The 25,043-nt window shown below is 44.3% G+C and overlaps 1 protein-coding gene across 2 annotated transcripts in view; it reads right to left on the minus strand.

The window, feature by feature from the left end:
• The window catches only part of LOC137504280 (serine palmitoyltransferase 3-like), a 169,451-nt gene that overhangs the window by 65,816 nt on the left and 78,592 nt on the right, over positions 1-25,043 (minus strand). For both annotated transcript variants that reach the window (XM_068232476.1, XM_068232477.1), the window contains exon 7: positions 6,230-6,335. In XM_068232476.1, the coding sequence (XP_068088577.1) occupies positions 6,230-6,335 (106 nt within the window). The remainder of the gene's footprint in view (positions 1-6,229; positions 6,336-25,043) is intronic.

Consider the following 25,043-nt stretch of genomic DNA (forward strand, 5'->3'; position numbering starts at 1 on the left):
TTCATACACCAACACAGAACAGGACACAGAAGTGTGTCTGTGCGCACACGCACGCACGCACAGCTGAACAGCCTAGTGGAGCAGACTTGGAGAAACCTTTGTAGCTCTACTGAGGTTGTACCATGGACAACTATCGCTTACTGCCCCCCAAGCCACATTTCCAACCCTAAAACAAGGGTCAGGGCCATATTTACATTTCAGTAACTTTTAGGCACAGAAGTTCTGGCACCCTAAATTGCGAATATGAGTTTGCCAGTTTTTCCGTCAAACTGCACCACAAGTGTGTTGGCCGCCCCCAATTCCCTGGCTGGCCTGGCCTTCACCCCTCCTTCATTCCCTTGCCAGGCATGTCCGTGCTCACGATCCTGGAGCTGCTCAGATGTCAACATCCCTAGAGCATAGAAAGCTGGATGGGTGGGCTGTATGGACTATTCCGTCCAGCTCTATATGCTCCCTCGGGGTATTGACCAGCCCAGCTTCATGCATGTAACATAGAGGGCCAGATGGGACGGCCTAGTGCTAAGTCCTGTCCTGCCTGAGGTTCATCATTGACCATTAGCTACTTTCTCCAGCCGACTTTTCTCTTTTCAAATTAAATTGGAGTCTAAACAGCAATAAATCTAATGAAATTTGCCCATCATCTCTTTACAAAGTCGACAGTAAACATCGAAGGGAACTTTGTCCGCTGCATTTATTAGAGGGATTTGGCAGTTCTAAAGAAAACAGCAGCTGTGCAGGGGCCCGAGTGCCACATAACCGACAGCGATATTTAGCGTTAACACATTGGTGGTCCGCTGAATCTGCAGATGATCAAAGGACTTGGAAAACTTCAAGTTTCTCTTTGCTGTGCCAAAGTCTGTTTATCTAACATTTAATCTGATTAAAGAGGGGATGTCCAGACTGCTCAGAATCAGCGGGTCAGTGTAGTAATAATGTGCTGGGACTGATTGACAGGTGTTTAGATAAAGGTCAAACTATGCCTTTCCACGGCTACAGATAACCTACAGATGCTGAGGCTGCCGCCGGAGCCGTCGCTGGAGTCACAGCCTCGGCAAACTCGAGAAAAATGTCATCGGATCCCAGAGCTGGGACAGCATGACTGATGGATATAATTGAGCGGCTGAACAGGATGCAATATTGATTCAATATGTGCCAGATAAAAGATGAGGAAATCTGGTTAAACCTCACGATTAAAAGCAGAGTCTGTTTATACATCAGAATTAGCCCCTTCCTGTGCCCTCTGTCTGCTCCTGGCACACTTTAAGACAATGTTATAATAATGTCATCTATAGTGCACGGCCTTACATGTCACAAGCAATACTCATGGGTTAGGAGAGTTAGGAGATCCTAAACAGTTCTGAATCTGTGGAAGAGACTTCATGTCTAGGCAAGATATAAAGTGACTACCACTATTACTGCATAATTCTATAGCCAGTGGCGTAGCTAAGGAGCTGTGGGCCCCGATGCAAGTTTTACAATGGGGCCCCCCAAACACTCTACACATAGCAATTTATACGGTGCACCAAAACCTGGCAATGGCAACTACAGTGTCAGAGGAGCAAGAAGAGGATGGGAAACAGCTTGTTAATGTTTACTACTATTCAAAGTTTTTATAGAAGTGATTATTATGAGCACAGGACCAATAGAGGACTAATACTGAAGTTCAGGGAGGGCCCCTCTGGCCCAAAGGCCCGATGCGGTCGCAACCTCTGCAATCCCTATTGCTACGCCCCTGTCTATAGCACAGATATCTTTTGCAGCACTGTACGGGAGCAGGGTTGGACCGGGACACTAAGGGCCCACCAGGAAAGTTTTAGCCTGGGGCCCACTCCCCCCCCCCCTACCCCTACAATTTGGGCTCACATACACATGTACTCTAGAAATTTTGCGAAGATTTCAGGGCTATATAATTAACCATTTCAGCCAGGAAATAAAGGTGCATTTTTCCGTTTTGCGTCTATCACTATTTACAAGCTTATAATTTAAAAAATGTTGGTAGTATACCCCCTTCAAATGCATATTTAAAAAGTTCAGACCCTTAGGTAACTATTTATGTTTTCTTTTTTTTTTTTTTTTTTCTTTTTTTTAATTGTAATTTGTTTTTCCATTAAAAATTGTATTTGGGTAATATTTTGGTGTGTGAAATAAACAGTTAATTTTTAATGTTATTATATGTGTAAATTGTAATGTAAAAAATATGTAGATGTAGTTTTACTATTTGGTCACAAGATGAGTTTTTTCCCCTGCTTGTGCTTCTCGCTAAGCGGAAGCACAAGGGGGATGCGGACATTTTTACGTGCAGAAATACTGCAGCCTCTTGTAAGAGCGCTTTGGTTTTTCTGCTGGGGACATGGATCGGTGATCAGGAACCATGTTCCCGTTCACTGATCCCAGGGCTACTGGGGGATCACGCGCGGGAGCGCACCACCGCAGCAGAGCAGCCACCTGGACGTGAGCTTCACGTCCGGGCAGCAGAAATGGTTAATTTGGTAGGACATTAGACTATGGTAGGGAATAGATTGTGAGATCAGCCTATAACAGAGGGATGGCTACATGTGGCGCGCTGCACAAGCCATGGCATATAAAAGGGAGTGGCCATGCACTGGAATATGGGCGTGGCCATGATGGGTCATGGGCAGGCCCCAAAATACACAAAATAAGTAGCGATGTTATTCACAAAGAGTGGGTCTGCTAAAATAAACTTTAGATAAAATAATCAAGTAGTAACATGCCTCATGATAATTCATCAAGTAGTCAAATGCCGCTAGATAAAAATTAAGTAGTTACACACCTCCAGATACAATATAATTAAGTAGCCACGTGCCCATATATGTCAGTATTAGGTAGCCAGGGCTGGGTCTTTTGTTGGGTGCTACTGCCTGCAATGCTGGGCGGCCTTAGAGTATGCAGGGCCTGAGGCAAGTGTCATATGAAGGGCCTAGAGCCTGAGTATAGTTGCCCCCAGTTATAGGTAGCAAGCTATAGGTGTCCACAGTATAGGTAGTTAGATGTAGGTGCTCCCAGTATAGGTAACAAGTTATAGGTGTCCCCATTATAGGTAGTAGGCTATAGACACCCCCAGTATAGGTAGCAACTTATAGGGGTCCCAAGTATAGGTAGTGAGCTATAGGTGTCCACATTATAGGTAGCAAGTTATAGGGGTCTCCAGTATAGGTAGTTATCTATAGGTGTCCCCAGTATAGGTTGTTAGCTAAAGGTGTCCCCAGTAGTTAGCTATAGGTGTCCCCATTATAGGTAATTAGCTACAGGTGTCCCCAGTATAGGTAGTTAGCTTTAGGTGTCCCCCGTAGTTAGCTATAGGTGTCCCCAGTATAGGTAGTTGACTATCGGTGTCCCAGTATAGGTAGTTAGCTTTAGGTGTCCCCATAGTTAGCTATAGGTGTCCCCAATAGCCTGAAAGGGGGAGCTTGCTGGCACACAGCAATGAGGTGGGGGCCCAACTCCCCGCTCCCTCACCTGGGCCCCCCCTCCTTCTGCGCTCCCCCCTCCAGTTTTTAGTGCAGTGTCGGGCTGGTGGCAGCGGGCAGGGGGCGTCTCACCTCACCCTGGATCCAGACGCTGGTGTTCTGCTGCAGAGTCTCTGCGGGTCACGTAGCTTCAGTTTCCAATGCTGCTTACTGTACTTCCGCTAATGAGGAAGTACAGTGAGAGGCATTGGAGACGGAAGACAAGTGATGCGCAATGACGCAGATCCCCGGCACCTGGAACGCAGGAGAAGTAAGTAGTTCCTTGCCTGGCCGCTATCGTTGTGCGAAATTCTGGTGGGGGAGTGCAGAAAGGGGGGCCCCAGGTGAGGGAGGGGGCAGTTGGGCCCCCTCCCTGCTGCTGTGTGCCCAAGCCCCCCTTTCCTGCACTGCTACCCCCTCCTCTCCTGCTGCTCGGTGCAGGGCCTGGGAGGGCCCATTTAAAGTTAAAGGGGCTAGGCCTACCAGGAATATTCCCATGTTCCTGGTGGCTCAGTCCGAGGCTGTACGGGAGTACACAGTCATATCACTGATTGTTCCTCGGAGCAAGGGGAGGCAGTAATTAAAGGGAATCTGAAGTGAAAATAAACTTATGATATAATGATTTGTATGTAGTACAGCTAAAAAACAGAACATTAGTAGCACAGATATGAGTCTCATATTGTTTCCAAACCAGGAAGAGTTAAGAAACTTCAGTTATTTATGCAAAAGAGCCTCTCTGAGCTCTCTGACCCAACTTGGGTCACTGTTTTCTGGAGCACTTATACATCAAAGAAACAGTCAGAGACAGATTTAGATAAGATTTTTACTGTAGGGAAGTTGAAAGGTTCATTAGCACTGCTTAGTTTTTTAGTTTAAAATACAGTGTAGCTTGTACCTGCAAATATGACAGAAATATGCAATGTTATAAAAAAAAAAGTTATACTGTATATCTTAAAATTAAAATATGAGACCATTTTCTTTGCTACCATTGCTCTATTAACCTCCCTGGCGGTCTATTAGGAACCGCCAGGGGGCAGCGCAACACTATTTTTAAAATTATTTTTTTTATATAACATGTAGCGAGCCTAGGGCTCGCTACATGATAGCCGCTGTACAGCGACATCCCCCCGCCTGCTTCGATCGCCTCCGGCGATCTTTGATCAGGAAATCCCGTTCAAAGAAGAACGGGATTTCCTGAAGGGCTTCCCCCGTCGCCATGGCGACGGGGCAGAATGACGTCATGGACGTCGTGACGTCTAAGGGAGTCCCGATCCACCCCTTAGCACTGCCTGGCACTGATTGGCCAGGCAACGCACAGGGTCTGGGGGGAGGGGGGCGGCGCGGCAAGGCGAACAGCGGCGATCGAGCGCGGAACAGCGGCGATCGGAATGCACACGCAGCTAGCAAAGTGCTAGCTGCGTGTTGCAAAAAAAAAGTAAGTAAATCGGGCTTACCACCAGGGAGGTTAATTATCTGTACTACACATACAAATCATTGCACCAAAGTTTTTTTTCCACTTCAGTGGCCTCAATTCACAGAGCTTTATCAAACACTTTATCAAACGTTTGATAATTTACCTCATGGGTAAAATCCAATTTTGAATTCACTAAGGTGTTATAGATTTATTGATCATTTCATCGATAAAACATTCGATACATCTATAACACCTTAGTGAATTCAAAATTAGATTTTACCCATGAGGTAAATTATCAAACGTTTCATAAAGTGTTTGATAAAGCTCCATGAATTGAGGCCAGTGTCACTTTAACCTATCTATATGTTCTCCAAACCACTTGCTAAAAAGACCAAATGATGGACAATGTACAAAAAATAACTGTCACATTAGTCTTGGTTTCCACCCATGGCCAGCCTTCCCATTAGGCTCCATTGGGATATGCCCAGAGGTGCTTGTTGGAGTGGAATATTTTATACATCTGCTATTGTAGAGATACTGATGCAGATAAAGCAGAGGCATTTAATTAGGGCCGGTTTTAGGTGAAATGGGTCCCTGGGCAAAAATAAATATGGTTCCACAATAGTCTACTCCCATATATAAATTTATAGTGGTATTTGGTGTCCTTTTTGGTACCTTCCCCCCCATGCCGCAGAATTAGGTAGCTTCTGTCCCCCACCCCCAGATAACAGTGTTAGGTGGCCTTTGTGCCCCCCCTCTCAGATCCCAATATTGATGTCCTTTAAGAGGGGAGACTTAGGGATTCTTACATGTTCTGGGGCCCTGGGCGATTGCCAGAGCCCACGAGGCCGCAAGGAAAAGGTTACTTGGGGGGCCCCCCAGCGCCACCCACAAACCACAGCAAATTCACCACTGCACACATGAACACAGGGTCACCATTGCTGCAATTGCCCCCTTTGCCTCTATGGAAACCCTGGCGATTACACAGTTTATCCCTATGTAAGCGATGGCCCGTCACATTTTCAAGCACAGATGCATGGTAAGCATGCTCAGTTTGCCACCTGTGTTACAGGGGCGTGGCTTGGGGTGTGGCATATACCGAGGAGGGGAGGTTTCAAGTACTGGACTGTTTTTTGCCTCTGAGGGCTTGTTAGTGAACTATTGAATTTCTTCTGTAGAAAGCAGTTAAAAATATTGGCGCTATAATCACATTTAATCGTTTTATGTTAAAAGTACAGAATTTAGCAGTAAAGAGATTTCGCAAAGCATAAATTCTTGTCTTGCAGGAAAATAGAGAGACAATGACATCAACCAGCCACTCTAAGCACCACAATTTTTATCATCCTACCTGTAAATTCCTTCAACAAGAATCAGGATTTTCTTCCACGGTCTGTGGCTGCGTGGCTGACCACGGACCACGGCTTCACATAATAATTTTTCCAGGCTTTGCATGTCTAAAAAGAAAACAAAGATGAAAAAACAATGACAACAATCCTTTTTAATATTTCATACATTTTTCATATTTTGACGGGTGATTTCTTACACATATTGGATAGGGCTGGGTTGTTGAAATTGAAGAAACCAATCCAGATGTAAAAAATGCAACTTCTGAACTCAACTAAAATTTTGAGAATGTTGAAGGCTTCATAAATGCGCTTTTGTATTTAAGAATGCATAAAACAGTTTTTTTTAAATGGTCTGTATGTTTGTAGAAATGAAAAATACCTACTGCACCGGTTCTTCCCTGAGATACAGCTCATCTCCTTGGTAACTGACTGCACATTCTCCCTCTTGTCAGTTGCAACTCAGTCCAGTCCAACAGCACAAGGCAGTGCTGTTGGACCCTCTTCCTGCTGGGCAGCAGCATTGGTTATAGCTCCAGGGAAAATGACAGAAGCAGGGGAGGGGGATAAGCCACAGACCACTACATTAACTGTTTTGACAGGGTAATTCTGTACTCAGAGAACTAGTTCTGCTATTTTTTTTTTACAGTTTTAGTTGTAGATGGGCTTTGAATGCAATGTAATGCCTTGCGGAAGCTGCTTATCACTGTTGGAAGTGTACTTATGATACACAGAGTCAGCAAAAGCTAAAGGCACTTTTGTATTGACCTGAGGAAGCAGGCCAGCACCCGTGAAACACATTGTCGTATGTGCATCAATAAAACGTATACTTACCTTTATGGTTTGTCGTTTAAGGAGGTAAGATCCATTTACTCCTAACATATATTACTTGATATTAGACATATAGGGCGTCTCCAACTGTGTTTTTAGACCAGTAGAATAAATGCTGTTTTCAGTAGTGTTTCAAGGCATTTTACGAAGATGGGAAAGGAGGGTTCTGGATTAATCCCAATAACTGATATAACTAGAGAGATGATTTTATTTAGCTCAGCCTAGAGTTTTCCTTTAAAGGATTCATAAACTGAAATGTTTATTTACATAAAGCCACAAAAGGGAGAAACGTCTTGCTGAGATGCCGGGATAAATCAGGTTTCAGCTACGACAGACTTCAAACAATCTGTGTAATTATCTTGAAGAGGCTGACAATCGTCTGGTAAACAGGGTCTCCTGACAGACTCACTGGCTTGGTGGGTTTCTGATAAAAGGGAAGCCACACCATTTCCACTTAAAAAAAAACAAAAAAACTAAACTAAAAAAAAAACACAAGTAAAAAAAAAAAAACTTTGGTAACATGAGGCACACAGCAATATTCTCCAGGGCTGGTCTTTATCTCCCAAATAACCCCATGTTCCAGGCAGACGTGTGCCAAATTGTATACATTTGTGGAAATATAAAATGTGTACTTTTATAAAGCCAAAAAAGTTTTGTCAGCTGAAGTACATAAATGAGATTTTATTTTAAAAATTAGCAATATGAACTGTAGGATTCTCTGAATCTCTGGGAACACACTACCTGCAATTGTTTGCGTTTTGCCAAGAACAGCAAAACACAGGATTCCACAGGCTATTGCAGTCAATAGCCTCGCTCCGAAAACGTGCACCGTGACCGTTCATTTGCTTTTGCGATTCCATGCTTTTTTAAAATCGCACAGCTGCCCTCTTTTTCCAGCACTAAGTGCGCGTTTGCAATTACAGTATATGCAGATTTCTCAATCGAAAACAAAAGCTTACGATTTTTAGGGACAACTGAAGCAACTTTAGCAAATTGGTGTAAAACTGGATCTTTTAACTGTATAGTGTGTGGCCACCTTAACAGTGTACCGATAAGCATAAACCTGGCATCTGATAGCTGCTGCATATCAAATGATCGACAGATGAGTTTTAAAAAAAAAAATCTTTTCATGAACAAGAATGTTTGGAAGTCGCAGCTATAGTGGAATGAGCATAAGAAAGCACTTGAAAGTGGATATATGTTTGGGTCAGGAACATTTTTTAAAATAATACCAGTTTCCCAACTCTCCTGCTGATCCTGTGTCTGTAATACTTTTAGCCACAGCCCCTCAACAAGCATGCAGATACGGTCCTCTGACTGAAATCAGACTGGATTAGCTGCATGCTTGTTTCAGGTGAGTAATTCAGCAACTATTGCAGCCAAAGAGATCAGCAGGACTGCCAAGCAACTGATATTGCGTAAAAGGAAACATCCATATCCCTCTCAATTGCGTTTTGGCAAGTAAACGGACCGGATCCTGATCGGATCCTGACCTGATCAGAACCGTACAGTTTCGATCCGGATCCGATCCGGTCTGTTTGTACCTGGCATGCATCAGGCTGCCATCCGGATCCGTGGGCAAAAAATAGTTAAATATACATAAAAAAATGTTCGGGTCAGCAGAAGGTGCACCTGGTGCACATGTACAATCAGGTTCCTCCGCTGTAGGCCTCACCTCCACCTCCGACATTCTGCCAAACAGCTCCAGCACGTCTGTCACTGCTGCTCCACTCCAGACATGCTTGGCCCATGTGTCCCCATCCGAAATGGCCGATTGGATACGCATAGGAAATGGGGTAGAACGTCCGGTGTTGTCTCCAGTGTGTTCTGTGCTTCCGTTTCCCATTGGTTTCTGTGTTCCGGATGGTGCAGTCAGGCTCAGGTCCGGCTCCGGTCCGGGTGCGTGGGCCGGAGATCCGGACACAAAAAATAGCGCATGTTGGAAAAGAGTCCGAAGTCCGGATCCGGTCCAGCTCCGTACTGTACGGAACGTACGTATGTGAACGTCCGCATAGCCTTTGCATTGCTATGCGGAATGTACGTACAGTATGCGGTCCGGATCAGATCCGGAAAATCCGGATAGCGAACGCTAATGTGAACCGGGCCTTAAGGTTCACTTTAAAAACATTTAAAAAGGGAAAATAAAGGTAGACTTTCCTGCTCTAATGACATACTACTGTATATTCTACGGGCTCTTAGTTTCTCCTTCCCCCAGTTTATTCTTTGAGTGTTAAGGGATAGGATAGTGTGAGGTTAGATTAAGGTGTTAAGAGTTAGACGTTTTAGCTTAAAGGGAACCTGACATGAGAGGCATGTGGAGGCTACCATATTTTTTTCATTACTAAAGGTTCTACTCACAGAGGGAGACATTACTTGCTTGGCAGTTGGCAAAAGCAGGCATTTCCCACAATGCAACGAGGTTTACATACAGCAAACTGTCAGGACCATGGTTATGAAATCACACTGTGGGAGGGGTTCCCCCCCAATATCAGCCATACAGATCTCCATGATGATCTAATCGAGAAAAGGTAAAGAATTCTCATGGTAAAGGGGGTATCAGCTACTGATTGGAATGAAGTTCAATCTTTGGTAAAGTTCCTCTTTAATTCATTTTTTTAACACTAAAGGAGCACAGTGCGCCAGCCATCATGTTTCAGACATAATACTGGTCCTCACGCTTGACATGTTTTGGATGTAAAACTGGTTTTTACTCAAATCATGAGGAAGGACCATGCTTAGGTCCAAAACATGTCATCTAGTGCACTGAGCAGGTTTTGTGTTTAGTAAACTAATGTGGAAGAACTTTGTATGCTCCAAAAACTCAAGAATTGTTTTCAGCCAAGCTCAGAAGAACCTTAGTAATCAGACAGACAATGTTATGTGAATGGGTATAGATCTGCTATAATGGAATGATAATCGCTGGAACAAACTTCTGTGGTTGGAACGTCAAACCAACATCGGAGGTCTACAGCTACCTTTTAGCCCTCAGAAACATGAAGCCTACTCTGAATGAAACAAAGTTAATGTATCCAACTTGTTTGTAAAGGCAATCAAAGCACTTTACTTTAAACTCAACCCTAACAACAGTCAAAATGATCAAAATGGGTGTAGGCGGTCTAATATTTATAAGACAAATACTTCCAGTAATTCCTTACTTTCTGACGCCCATTATAACCCTACATCCAAATAGCGGTGGTTTCAGGTTCTTGTACGGCCCTTTCTCGGTTCTATACATTATAGGCATGCTTGAAAATATGAAAGTAATTTCACAGGACACCAGGCTGCATTGATCTTTGTTATGATAAACTCAAATGCACATGCTCGAGTCCATTAAGGGTTGGCTTATTTAACATCTGGTTAGACAAAAGCACAATGCTGATTCAAGAAGCATCTTAATTTAGAAGGATTTGGATTTCACCCAGCAGGATCATCTGCTTGTAATTATCAGAGGGTCTTTGATCAAAACGTTTGATTCAATAAACTATCCTGCAGAGAACGCTTCTCAATTTCTAATCATTACATGTATATTTTGGGCTATTACATTATTGTAGGATCAGTCATCCCCAACATAAACTTGTCAGTCAGAACACATCAGCTAATATCACAAGTAGGACTTGCTCAAGTGGACTCCTTCTGTATAGGTTTAAAGAGGAACTATAGAGAAAAGAATGTAGTAAATAAAATTGCTTATTTTATTCTTCTAACAATATTCATTTATAGATTATTTAGTAAGTGTTTGCCTGAACTAAACCTTTCCTCAACCTGATGCACATTCTGAAATTTATAACAGGTGGCAACATCTTTTGGACTGACAAGCGGTCACTGTGGAATGTTTATTACTGAGAGTTCTATGCACAGAGGAAGATACGGCTTGCTTGGCAGCTGGAAACAGCCGTTCTTTCCCACGAGGAGGTTCACGCACAGGAAACTGTCAGGACCATGCCATCATCACACTGTGGGAGGGGTTTCACTGCAATATGAGCCATACCCATCTCCCTGATGCTCTATTTGAGAAAATAAAAATATTTCTCATTGGAAGGCGGTATCAGCTACAGATTGGGATGACGTTCAATTGATTAGAGTTGATTGAAACTTTCAGTATACTCACCCAAGATAAGGTAGGGAAAAGAGATGACCTTTTTTAACTGCTTGCCAACCACTCCACGCCGATTGGCGTGAATGCGGTGGCAGCCCCTTGACCACTCCACCCCAATGGGTGTGAAGTCCTAGGGGCGGAGATAGCAGGGGATCGTGTGCTAAGTGTAATAGCAAACGCTTAGCGATTTATGTTGCAATTTGCAATAGCGATTCCCAGCAAATGCCTGGAGATTTTCTATTTATGCCTAATGATTTTAGTGATTTTGTAGTTCTTGTGGCAAAACAGGAAGTACACCTTGACTTAGAAGTGAACAGCTTTTGCCAAAACACGCTTTGAAAATCGCTCTGTTCATCGATTTTTAAAGCGATTTTATAGTTTTCCTATAGTTCACATTGAGGCGTAATCACCTCCAAAATGCTGCAGGACCCGCGTTTACGGAAGAAAAAAAAAATCACATTACTCTGGTGTGAACTAGTCCATAGAAACGCATTAGCCAAGCACTTTTTGAAAAGATGGTGCTTTTAAAAGCGCTTTTGTTGTGAATCAACCCTAAGTGAACAAAACGTTTGAACTCCCCATGCTACGGCTAGGCAAATGGTAACACTTGTGGAGCATGAAGTCGATTGAGATTAATTTTGATGCAGCTTTATTTTTTATTTTTATTTTATTTGCTTTTTCAAAGAATCGTAAACTCATAAAATATGGTCAATTTTCATGAGTGATCCAAAACTGCTAATTTCCTTCATCTGTAGCAGTGAGGTTGTGCCCCCTGCTGACCAAGCTGTAGGAGTGGAGAAAACGCATGTCCAGTTCAGGGAAAGGAAAGTGCCACTACTTTTTGTCTCATTATAGTACTATAACTGACCTTCACTTTCCACAGCTTTAAAATAAATAAATAAAATAGGGAAAAACAGAGGGTTATATGCAGTACACTTTTTCTCCCACGTTTTTTTTCCCTAGGTGATATTTTTACACCTGATCAATCAAATTTCTTTTAAGCCACTGGCAAACAAGAAAATCCTAATTTTGACAGAGCCTTCCTGCTTTTTAGTACTTTGGCAATTGCAGAATGCTGAAATGTTATTTTAAACAAAGTTGAAAAATTATCTCCTAGGAGAAAACTGAATTGAATAAGGGGCTGATGAGAGTATGGAAGAGTGAGACAGCGTATGTGCGAGAGGGAGAGACTGCAAGAGATGTGGGACGGCGATTTAAAAAAAAGTAGTAGAGTAAAAAACTAAAAATAAGTAGTAGCTCTGTTCAAAGAAATGGGTCAATTTTTTTATTTCCATCTTTTGGAGAGATTCTATTGGCATCTATTGAGTAAACGGCACAGCGATTTTACTGGGACTTATGCAACTGAAGAAAGGCGCATTACGCAACGCGTGTTTACGCAACTTGCGTGTTGCTAGTATAACACGAGTTACACTACTTGGCTAATGCGTGTTATAACAATAACATTTCTATATCGCCTTTCTCCCATAGGACTCAAAGCGGTTAGGCGCTCTCAGATTCAGTAATTGGTAGTAGGATGAAGTATTCACAAAACAAAAATTATATTTCCGCAAATGCCAAACTGAACAGGTGGGTTTTCAGTCTGGATTTCAACACGTCCAGAGATGGAGCTGTCCTGACCTGCTGAGGTAAGGAGTTCATAACGAGGAGCAGCATGACAGAAGGCTCTGGGACCAAAAGTTTCCAGGTGGACTCTGGGTATGACAAGATTATTAGAACCTGTGGATCTGAGATTGCAGGGATTGCTACGCAGCTGCAACATTTCTTTCATGTATCCAGGGCCCAGATTATGTAGGGATTTAAATGTCAGGCCGATCTTGAATAGGACCCTCCATTTTATAGGTAGCCAGTAAAGGGAGTGAAGGACTGGTGTTATGTGACAGTGACGGGGTTGGTTGGTTAACAGTCTGGCAGCAGTATTCTGTTATACTACTAGTAACACGCACACTACCTACATAACATGAGTGCATACAGATGAGTGCATATTGCTTTATCACAGGTTCTTGTCACCTTTGACTGTAATTGTGCCTAAAATTGGTTTTGGCAACAGCAGAGCATAAAAACAAACAAAAACAATAAACAAGGATTGTGTGATAGCACAATAACCATAACAATATTTGTGTTGGGAGCACAAGGTGCAACAGCAGTGGCAGAGGCTGTTGCCTAGAAAGTACAAAGAAGGTCGGTGGCCGCAGGGGGCAGAGGAACATGATGTGAGTTCAAGAGTCTGACAGCAGAGGGGAAAAAAAAAAGTGTTCCTATGATCTGTGACCATGCTTCATTCTTTTCCCCCCCGCATGCAAATCCGGAAGTAGCCTATTACATTTCAAAAGGCTGCAATTCCGCTTCCGGATTCGTGGGCGAGAAATCGCTGCACATAAACCCTGGTGTAAAACAGCCCTTAGAGATTATAGCCCAGAGTATGTGATTAATACTGTGTATTTACATAGTGTGGACATCTTCCACATGGGATGTGAGAGGATGCTGTAGAGGCAGCACGCACAAACATAGGGAGAACATACAAGTTCTCTATTGCCCTACGCTGCCCACAGTGTAGCCAATATTTTAGCTACAGGTACCAGAATTCATAACACAATGCCAAAAAAGTCTTTGTTTTTGGGTTAGGTATAGAATTGTTGAAATGTTTCTGCTTATTTAATGCACTAATCTTTAACTTATTTTTTTACACTTGCAGAAAGAGGCAGAACATTCTATTTTGTAAAAGTTTGGAGGATGAGTCAGTAAGCTTTTTATTTATTTAAGTATTTATATAGCGCCGACATATTACGCAGCGCTGTACAGAGTATATTGTCTGGTCACTAACTGTCCCTCAGAGGGGCTCACAATCTTGTCCCTACCCTACCATAGTCCTATGTCTATGTCTGTATGTATCGTGTAGTGTATGTATCATAGTCTAGGGCCAATTTAGGGGAAAGCCAATTAACTTATCTGTAGGTTTTTGGGATGTGGCAGGAAACCGGAGTGCCCAGAGGAAACCCACACAGACATGGGAAGAACATACAAACTCCTTGCAGATGACCTGGCTGGGATTCGAACCGCTAACCACTGTGCTACCCACGGTTGTGGATCTGATGAAGGGAAGTTAGCAATATGAAAGATTGGCGGATAAGCTTTTTGTCCCTAAGCATGTGCAAAGGACTAGTGGACATGATCTGTGCATGGAGGAAAAAATGTTTTAGCCATGTACTTAGGAAAGGGTTCTTTATGGTAAGAGTGATTAAAATGTGGAATGTATTACCGCAAGAAGTAGTTATGGCAAATTCTATATCTGCATTTAAGGGGGCCTTAGATGCTTTATTTGCTTTTAAAGACATCCATGGCTATAATTACTAGGTAATTCTCTGTGGTGTTGATCAGGGGATTTTATCTGATTGCCATTGGGAACAATGTTTTTTCCCTTCTGGGGCTAACTGGACCATGCCTTGTAAAGGTTTTTTGCCTTCCTCTGGATCAACAGGGATATGTGAGGGTGCAGTCTAGCGTTGCACCTTATTTATTGGTTGAACTTGATGGACGCATGTCTTTTTTTAACCTCAATAACTAGGTAATCCTGAAAGCGAATCCTTTGGTTCATGCAAATAAAAAATGAGCAACACATACCATACTCAACCTTTCATTTGATGCATCTTTTACAGGAATTCAAATTACAGACTTTTATTTGGTTTTTAAACGAATGAACCTCTAGATGGCACCACATGCCAAGTAACGGAGCAGACTGCAGAGAGGAGAATCATAAGTTGCTATGACTACCAAATAGCAAGGGAAGTGTGACAGAAGATGCTAGGATGCTTCTCTGCTTTATTCACAAACAAACATGGCTGGGAACTTCAATATGTGATTAAAGTTGTGTAGACTATGACCGCAAAAGTGATGACAGAAAGGGTTAATTTGAGTTTATTATCCTGTTGATTATTTTATTTTATAAAACAAAGACACAAATTGTTTGGTTGCATAATATATGGCCTCCTTTAAATCACATTCAAAACCACCAGCATGTAGAGGAATCTATTGACAGCAGCTTTAAAGGGAAAGGGGACCCTGGTCTATGGCTAACCAGGGGCCCTGGTCTATGGCTAACAGCATTAAAGAGAATCTGTACTCTGAAATTCTTACAATAAAAAGCATACCATTCTATTCATTATGTGCTCCTGGTCCCCTCTGTGCTGTTTCTGCCATTCTCTGCTGCAAACCTGGCTTGTAATTGCCAGTTTTAGGCAGTGTTTACAAACAAACTAACCAGCTTCTAATAGGCTCAGCTAAGCAGAGTGTGTTAGTCACACAGAGCCTGCAGGGGGTGTGTACAGCTTCTAGCTAATCACAAGCAGCCCTGCACATTCCAGTCTGACTGCCTCAGCCTGACTGTGCCGACTATAGAGAGAAGATTAGATCATATAACAGAGATAACACAGCTACTGTGCAATTAGGAAAAGCTGCAGTAAGCCAGACCACATTAGAAAAGGCATAGGAACTTATAGCATAGAAGAAATAAAGATAAACAATTTGTTACAGAGTCTCTTTAAGGGAAGATGATCAACAGGAGGGGAGCAAAGAATTTTCCATTGTTTAAAAGGAAATAAATAGGTTAGCCAGAAAATGGATATGGCGCTCATATTAAAATATAGAAATAACAGCTACAGCTGGAAATTTGGGTATAGGGGCGCCTGATAAAAATATGGATGACAGAGTTCCACTACATAGTCTAAACGCTGCATTACTGAGGGTTTCCTTAAAGGGAACCTAAATTGGCATAAAAAAAAAAAAAAACCAAGTTTAACTTGCTTGGGGCTTCTACCAGTCCTTTGCAGCCACCCTGTGCCCGCATGGTCACGGAGCGATCCTCCAGTCCCCTTCAGTGCCATTCTTACGTTTGGATGCGTGGCCCTGGTCCGCATGCCTCCTGATTGTGCTCCCATGGGCGACTCGGCAAGTCGCCCGGCCCGAAAGAGGGGCGCTGCGGTGGACTGGAGGATCGTTCAGTGACAGTGCGGGCACAGCGGCGGCTGGTAGAAGCCCCAGTTGTTTAAATTCCCTTTAAACAACTGGTTGATCAAACTGGTTTCGATATCAGGAATACAGTACACATAGTGATCAGTTAAAAAAACGAGATGGGGATTGTAGGTTCCCTCTTAACCTGAATCTGTCCATAAGTCAAAACTCTGTGCCATATCTGTCCCCTGTACCTCTTCTATGCCCCTCTGTGCCTTCAGTGCCCCTCTCTGTGCCACTAATGCCCCCTCAGTATGTCACCTCTGTCCCTCAGCAAAATGTCATTTTACCAGTTTAAAAAAAAATTTGAATTTTTTTAATCTATTTTCTCAAAAACTACAACTACAATGTTTTGACTTGTTGCCACAGAATGAAATTTCACTTTTTTTGGACATTTGTATCGGTGCGTCATTCGTAAGTCAGTGACTACCTGTACTTTGAATTCTTAACCCTGTAGCTCGATCAAATACAACTTATTCTTTCTAAATGAACGGAATCATCTTTTATTGAAAACACAATAATTTGCTAAAAAACGCATCATTAACAGGCACCTTTAGACATGAGTACCTTTAGGAAACAAGCATGAGATTTGATCATGTTCTTTGCTTCACAAGAATTCAATTATAATCGCTCATTACTAAAAATAAAACACAAGCGATGATGTTAAACTCTTGTAAATGAAACAAAATCAATAGTGTCACAAATTATAATCACATTTCTAGCCTAAAGGTTTGCCAACTATAACATTATACAGGGATAATGTTAATAACCATCCTCAGCCTTGAAGAGCTGAGGATGGTTGCTAGGCTGGCTATAGAGCCGGGGATGGGTACTAGGCTGGCTGAGGAGCTGGGGATGGGTGCTAGGCTGGCTGGGGAGCTGGGGATGGGTGCTAGGCTGGCTGGGGAGCTGGAGATGGGTGCTAAGCTGCCTTGGAGAACTGAGGATGGGTGCTAGGCTGGCTATGGAGCTGGGGATGGGTACTAGGCTGGCTGACGAGCTGGAGATGGGTGCTAGGCTGCCTTGGAGAGCTGAAGATGGGTGCCAGGCTGGCTTTAGAGCTGGGGATGGGTGCTAGGCTGGCTGGGGAGCTGGAGATGGGTGCTAGGCTGCCTTGGAGAGTGGATGATGGGTGCCAGGCTTACTTTAGAGCTGGGGATAGGTGCTGACTGGGGAGCTGGGGATGGGTGCTGGCTGGCTGGGGAACTGGAGACAGGTGCTACGCTGCCTTGAAGATTTGGGGATTGGTGCTAGGCTAGATGAAGAGCTGGGACTGGATACTAGGCTGGATGGGGAGCTCGGGATGTGTACTAGGCTGGCTGGGGAGCTGGGGATGGGTTCTAGGCTGGCTGAAGAGCTGGGAATGGGTACTAGGCTGGCTGGGGATGGCTACTAGGCTGGCGAGCTGGGATTAGGTAGTAGGCTGGCTGGGGATGGGTACTAAGCTGGCTGGGAGGCTGGGGATGGGTACTAGGCTGGCTGGGGAGCATGTCTGGATCAAAATACAAAAAGTTAAACTTCCCATTCAGCCTAGCACCCATCAGTCAGTTAAAGGCCACTAAGCCAACATAAGAATAATTACAATACATAATGTAATCAAAATTACGAATGGTACTACCATTTGCTGTGTGATTACATTACATGTTGTAATTGTTTTTATACTGGTTGGCTTAGTGGCCTTAAAGGGACTCCGAGCTCATCTAAAAAATAAAAGTTGTACTCACCAGGGGCTTTCTCCAGCCCAGGGCTGGTCAGGAGGTCCCACGCCGGCGTCCTGGCTCCTCTCCTTTTTCCCGCTCCGGAATGGCTGACAGGCCGCAGCCCGGGCGACACTCTCCCGAGTGTCGGGCTGCTCCTTCCGCATATGACGCGGATTACGTCACACGCTGGCCGCCTCGCGTCATCCTGGCGGCCGGCGTGAAAGTACTGCGCATGCGCGATTAAAGCGCGCATGCGCAGTACTTTCACGCCGGCCGCCGTGATGACGCGAGGCGGCCGGCGTGACGTCATCCGCGTCATATGCGGAAGCAGTAGCCCGACACTCGGGAGAGTGTCGCCCGGGCTGCGGCCTGTCAGCCATTCCGGAGCGGGGAGAAGGAGAGGAGCCAGGACGTCGGCGTGGGACCTCCCGACCAGCACTGGGCTGGAGAAAGCCCCAGGTGAGTACAACTTTCATTTTTTTGATGAGCTCGGAGTCACTTTAATTGTTTTTGAACAATAAAAAGGTGTACTGCATTAGAGGCGGACAAGCACCTGGGCGTGGTGGTACGGTAACGTATATGGCCTACACTTATGACTCTAGGCCCCACATATGACACTCACCCCAGGCCACGCCTACTCTAAGGCCGCCTCTGATGCAGTCACTGGGGCTATTGTTATGCCCATGCACATATTCCCTTTAACAAGAGATCCAAAAAAAGCTATATGGTCACAAAATAATGACGATGTTGGGATCATCCAGCTAAGCTATACATCTGTATAAGGGCTCGTTTCCACTATCGCGAATCCGCATGCGTCCAACGCATGCGGATTCGCACATGTAATGCAAGTGGATGGGCCTGTTTCCACTGTAGCGTTGTTGAGGTGTGGTTTTTTCAGCTGTGAAAAAACGCACAAAAGAGCCGCAGAATTCGCCTGCGAGTGGAATGCATGCGAATCGCATGCAATGTATTTAATAGGGAAATCGCATGCGTTTTCCCCATGAGTTTTTTGCCGCGAATTCGCATAGGTACCAATGTAAATTCACACAGGCAGTGACATGGTTAAAATCGCATATACCCTCACCTATGCGAATTCGCGGCAAAAAACGCATGGGGAATCGCATCCGCATGCGATTTCATCAGCGGTGGAATAAAGGCGATTCCGCACCGCAATAGTGGAAACGAGCCCTAAAACAGATGTAACCCCCAGGATCTGATACTAATACATTTGAGTACAGGCTGGAGGTTCTGGCTACTGAAAACCCATATACACCCTTTTTACATTTCCTTCTAAAGGACGACGGACTTCTTCATAGAGGAGAGCTGGAAACAAGAGCAGACATCGGAAACTATTATATTTTCACACAGCTCGTTATTTACCGCCATCGAACCTTCTAAATGTTAATTTGTTCAACACGCTAAAAAGTTCACAGAGTGCCGGAGAGAGTGTGGGAAGGTGTTGTGTGGACTCTAGAAATGTCAGCGGACCTGAATATTTTATGTGTGAAGGAACCTTTTGGAGCCATCTAACACGGGAGGAAATGAAAGCCCGTGAAGGGCACAAGCTGAGGAGACAGACAACCTACAACACAGCCAGCCGAAAGCAGTGACAAATAACGCCAGTTAGGGAAGAGGCCTGCAAAGCTTTGTGTTGTGCCGTGGCTGTGTGGGGACTCGGATGACCTCTGTCCTCGGGGCACCTAGTGAGGCTCTCAAAGCTCTTAATCTCTGGGATACCGATCAGAAATAACGAGCTATAATAATGACCAGCGTTTTGGGAATCACAGACTTCATTCCTGTGAGTGAAGAAGGAAGAGCAGTTTTGGACATACAGTAACAACCACCAACAAGAAGCTGCCTTGCCAGTATTGCAAAAACAGAGAAGCCTGTGTGCAGAACTTTTAAGGGGGAAAATGAAAACTATATACTGTATTTTTTGGCCTTTAAAACTCACCTTTTCTCCTCTAAAACTGGGGGAAAAAAGTCACTGTGTATCATAGTCCAAATGCAGGAAGTTCCTGACTTGCAAATGCCTGCCAATACGAACCTCCAACCCGCCGCAATGTCGGGGACTCCTTGTACTGTGCCCATGCAGGAGGACACTGGGACAAAATGAGGACACAGGGGGACAAACGGAGGACACAAGGAGTACAGAGGCGGACACAAGGGGGACAGAGGAGGACAGAGAGACAAGAGGTGTGACGTACAAAGGGGGCATAATCCACAAGATGCCCCTTCACCATGGATGCACCAGGTTAAGTATATATATTTTTTCCCCTGGTTTTTGTCCTCTAAACCGCGGTAGGTCTTATGGTCAGGAGCGTCTTATAGTCCAAAAAATATGACATCATGTAATTGATTTTTTTTTTAAATAAATAATTTTTTTTAACCAATAACACCACATTAAAAAAACGAGAAAATGTGTTTGTTCAAAAGACAAGAAATAGCATACCTTCAAAACACTGTAAACATAATACACAACGTTAGAATCAAATCCAAGTGCCACATTCAGCAATACATACAAGTGTGTATCATAACAGGCATGGCATCCCTCTATTGATCCCTATGGGAAGAAGGTGGAGTGGAGTGCAGTGGCATAGCTAAAGAGCTGTGGGCCGCAGTGCATGTTTTAAATTGGGCCCACCAAGCACTCTACGCCTAACAATTGATATGGCGCACCAAAACCTGTCAAGCACAACCACAGTGTTTGAGGTGCAAGAAAGGGGTGGAGAACAGTTGGTTAATGATTACTACTATTCAAAGCATCTATAAAAGTTGTTATTACCAGTACAGGACTAAAAGAGATCCAATACTGTGGTTGAGGGAGGGCCCCTCTTGTCCAAGGGCCCTGGTGCAGTTGCAACCTCTGCATCCCCTACTGCTACGCCACTGGTTGAGTGGCAGCACAGACAGGGCACCCCTCTATTGACTCCTATGTGAAGGAATGAGGGTTGAGTAGCAGCTCAGCCATGCCCTCTTCCGTTTGCTACCAGAAGAGTGGCGAGTGGCAGCTTAACCACACCTCCTCTCCCAGAAGACATTGCTCTGCCCCACTAGATTGAGGGAGAAGGACTACATTAAATTAAGGAATTTAGGAGACATTTTTTTCCTGTTTCTATATTAGTGGATATTTTAATTTCTCATTCTTCAAATACGGATGACTGTATGTGGGTATAGAAATATTTCTACAGCAGCACCCATTTACATTTCTTTGTACAGTAGCATGCAGTATATCATGCACAGTCAAAGCCAGCAAAACATCTATTCTGTTTGTTTGAAAATTAAATGTTTGCCTTAGCGCTGCCTGCCATCTGTTCGTTTCAGTAGTGCAGTTTCTCATTATCATACAAGGAATTGTCTCCTAGACTAGTTAAATAAAGTCCACTGTTCAGAGTCAGATACTGAAGCCTATGCGCAAGTCATGACCCTGCAGAGTAAATAGCATTAGTGCTGTGCAATTTTAGAAAAGGCTGCTGACGTCACACCTGCAATGCCTATAATCGTGTTTTGCGTTTAGTGATCATAGCGAGAGAAAAAAAAACATTTAATATGAAAAACTTTGAAAAGGGGAAGAGTAAAGCTTTTAGTGCTTTCCATCACCTCAGAGTGTAGTATGTTATTGGATTAGATTTTTCTTCAATAAAGCAAAACAAAAGTTTGCCTTCTTAAAACAGAAGGTGTTTGTGATATTTCAGACTGGAGTGAGCATATGATGTCCCCCATGATGCATCACTGCTGAATATGCAAATTATCCCTTGTTGTCCCTGTAAGCTAGCCACACCTCCAGAAACACTGGAATACAAGGATGTGTTGTACAGAGCCACAATAATCCAACATGCATACAGACCGTTTTGGATTGGTTGATCCTCCTCAGTGCATGGCATCGATTAATGTGGCTATATGGAGTAGGACTTGAAACAACCAGAGTTACAGACTACCCAGCAAGCTGCTGGTGAACCAGAACTCCTAGGAGTGTATGGGGGCTACAAAGGACCAAAAAGCCCTCTTACTAAAATGTTAAAGGGGTTCTGTGGATAGTTTTTGAAAACAAAAACTGCCACTTACCTGGGGGCTTCTACCGGGCCCCTGTAGCTATCCTGTCCCTCGCCGTCCTCAATGATCCTCCGTTCCCCGCCGCCGGTCACAGTCCAATTATTTGTCTAACTAGACGAATGCAACAGCGCCTGCGCAGCCGCTCGCGTCCTCGCTCCCACCTACGGGAGCTTACTGCGCAAGTGCAGAACAAGAGAACTTCATACTGCGTCTGCGCAGTAAGCTCCCGGAGACGTGAGCGCGAGCTAGAACGCGCGCAGCAGGTGCAGTTGCATTCGTCTAGTTAGACGAATAATTGGACCATATCCTGGTTCTGAAGAGGGTCCGCCAGGTGTCTCCCCATGGAGCCGCTACCCCTCACTCTGCACAGACTATGAGGACCACGCACTCACCTCCATCCCACAGCAACTGTCACACCTGCAACTTGAAGTCTCCAACTCCCAGCTCAGGAGGAAGAAGTGGTGTCTGAGGCAAAGAGCATGCCGGAAAATGTAGTTCCAGGAGCAGCATTCGGGAAACGGGGAGATGCCTACAACTCCCAGAATGCTCCGCCAGCAGCACCAGAGGCGGAACTGAAACTGGTCAGGGTGGCAGGATTGGGGACTACAGGTTAAACACACTGGCCCAGGGGGTGGAGCCGAATCCTAAATCTGCTCGAACCTCTGTCCAGGGATCACTGCCAATGGTAGCGCTAGCCCTGCTAATATTCACACTATTTTGGGAGTTGGGCTTAGAAAATGCCATTCAGTAAGTGGTTTCGAAAATAAAGAACATCCTGAGAATCTTCTTCAGGAGCTCGGCGGGACTAGTCCAAAACCTGTCAGATTTTTACTGCCTACTGTAAGTTACAGTGACATAGCGAAAAGTAATTTATAGCGCATTTACACTGGAACAAATATATATTTCATACATGTGCATACACATGCATTTAACCACTTAAGTACCAGCGGTCTCTGCCCCCTTAGGGACTAGAGACCGCTGGTACAAGAAACGGCGGAATAGCGACGAATCGCCGTCACCGCCGCATGTCGGGAACCTGCGCTACCCACTCTGCCGTCTATGTGGACAGCAGAGTTCATGTGAGCTGGTCAGGAGCCGCTTTCATTGGCTCCTGACCCTGCCTATCAATGTAAGCCAAACGGAGACGCTTACATTGATAGACAGGGTCAGGAGCCAATGAAATCGCCTCTGCCGTTGTTGAGACGGCAGAGCGAGTGAGCTGCAGTGGGGAGACAGTGGCCAGATCGCCGGGAGCGATGAAAGCGGCTAGAACGTGCGGCGTTGGTGGATTGAAATCTACGCCTTGGCAGCCAGGAAGCCATCATAACGGTGTAGATTTCAACCATCAAGGTCCTTAAAGTGAATGGGAACCGCATTTAAAAAAATGAGACAGATACTTACCCAAGGAGAGGGAAGGCTCTGGGTCCTATAGAGCCTTCCCGCTCCTCTCCTGGTCCCCTCGTTCCAGTGCTGGCCCGCCTGGTAGCAGTATTTGATTAATTTAGTCAAATACTACTTTACCCGGCCGAAGGAGGCTTTAGAAGTCTTCAGGGAGCCCAAATGCTCCTGAAGAAGGGCGGCCCTATACTGCACCTGCGCAAGCACGCTCTCTTGCACGCTCACGCCTGTGCAGTATGGAGCCTTTGGGAGGACACGGCTCCCGAAGACTTCCAAATACCCCTTCGGTGGGGGATTGAAACTGGGGGGGGTTTGGTCGAGCCAGCACAGGATAGAGAGCACCGTGAGAGGAGACAGAAGCTCTATACAACCCAGAGCGTTCCCTCTCCTTCAGTAAGTATTTGCTTCATTTTTTAAAAATGCGGTTCCCATTCACTTTAAGTAGTTAAAATGTTTCACGATAGTGGTCCTTTAACTTTGTTCCAGTATTTACAGATGACTTTCCAAAAAGTCTGAACAAAAATGGTAAGAAACAAATTACCGGTAATAAAAACGAGTGGACTGGACTGCTATCATCAGCTCTCAAAATTCTTCAACAAATGTGATAATTTTCAGATCAGAGAATTGTTTAAATTGTGGTTATTTTTAAGAACGCTCCAAAATATTGTCTCACAAAACAGAGTGGAATTTCAAAGAACATTGAAAAATAAAAAGGGAAAGAAAAAGAAACAGAAAGGCGATAATACATCTCACCACATCATAGAAAAGGGCACAACAACTTCTGGAGGAACAGTCAAATGTCAGGTGTCGCCCAGAGTTTAAAGCCGAAACGTTACAGATTGAACAGATAAGCAGTGTGCTTATTTGAAGAAAACAGAACTCTTTGTGGAAAAGTCCAGAATACTGTTCTCTCAATAAAGCCACAACAAACAAATTCTCCGCTGTTGCAAAAACGGAGCAGAGTAATGCAGAGCATTTATTTTTCCAAGATCTAAACTAAAATAAGAGGTTGAGATTTACTTATAAGTATAATTGTGCTTAAGTGACCCTGAACTAAACTTAGGCAATATAAGCTGAGCTTAATGATAACGGAAGATATACAGAAAGCATTCCCTGAAAGTCAGTTGCTATGTGCCAAAATAGTGTGCAAGCGAGTAATGAGGCTGTCTGGTATCTTACTATTTTGGCAGTTAGACTTAGCAACTGCCATTCAGGAAATGCCTTTGAAAACAAAGTAAAACCTGAGGACCCCCCATGAGGAGATGGACTAGTACAAAACCTGACAGTTCTGTAAGATTTTAACTGCTTACTTTTTTCGCTGTAGTGGTCCTTTAAAGCAGTGTTCCCCAACCCTGTCCTCAAAGCCCAACAACAGTGCATGTTTTCTGGAAATCCACACAGGTAGGTAATCAGTTTTGCTCAGACACTAACCTCACCTGTGAATGTAGTTTCCTGCAAAACATGTACTGTTGGTGGGCCCTGAGGACAGGGTTGTGGAGCTCTGCTTTAAAAAGGATACGTCTGAGGAAAAAAAAAAAAAAAAAAAAAAAAAAAAAACACTACGTAACTGGTGCTTCCTCCAGCCCTTGGCAGCCGATCTGTCCCTCGCCGCAGCTCCGGTGTCCCGGGATCACCTCCGTTGGAGATGTTTAACCTTGCCTGGTCGGGATTTTCTGCACCTGCGAGTGGTCGCACCGCACCGCTCGCGATCGCACT

Source organism: Hyperolius riggenbachi, chromosome 4 (genome assembly GCF_040937935.1).
Source record: "Hyperolius riggenbachi isolate aHypRig1 chromosome 4, aHypRig1.pri, whole genome shotgun sequence".
Classification (NCBI taxonomy): Eukaryota; Metazoa; Chordata; class Amphibia; order Anura; family Hyperoliidae; genus Hyperolius; species Hyperolius riggenbachi.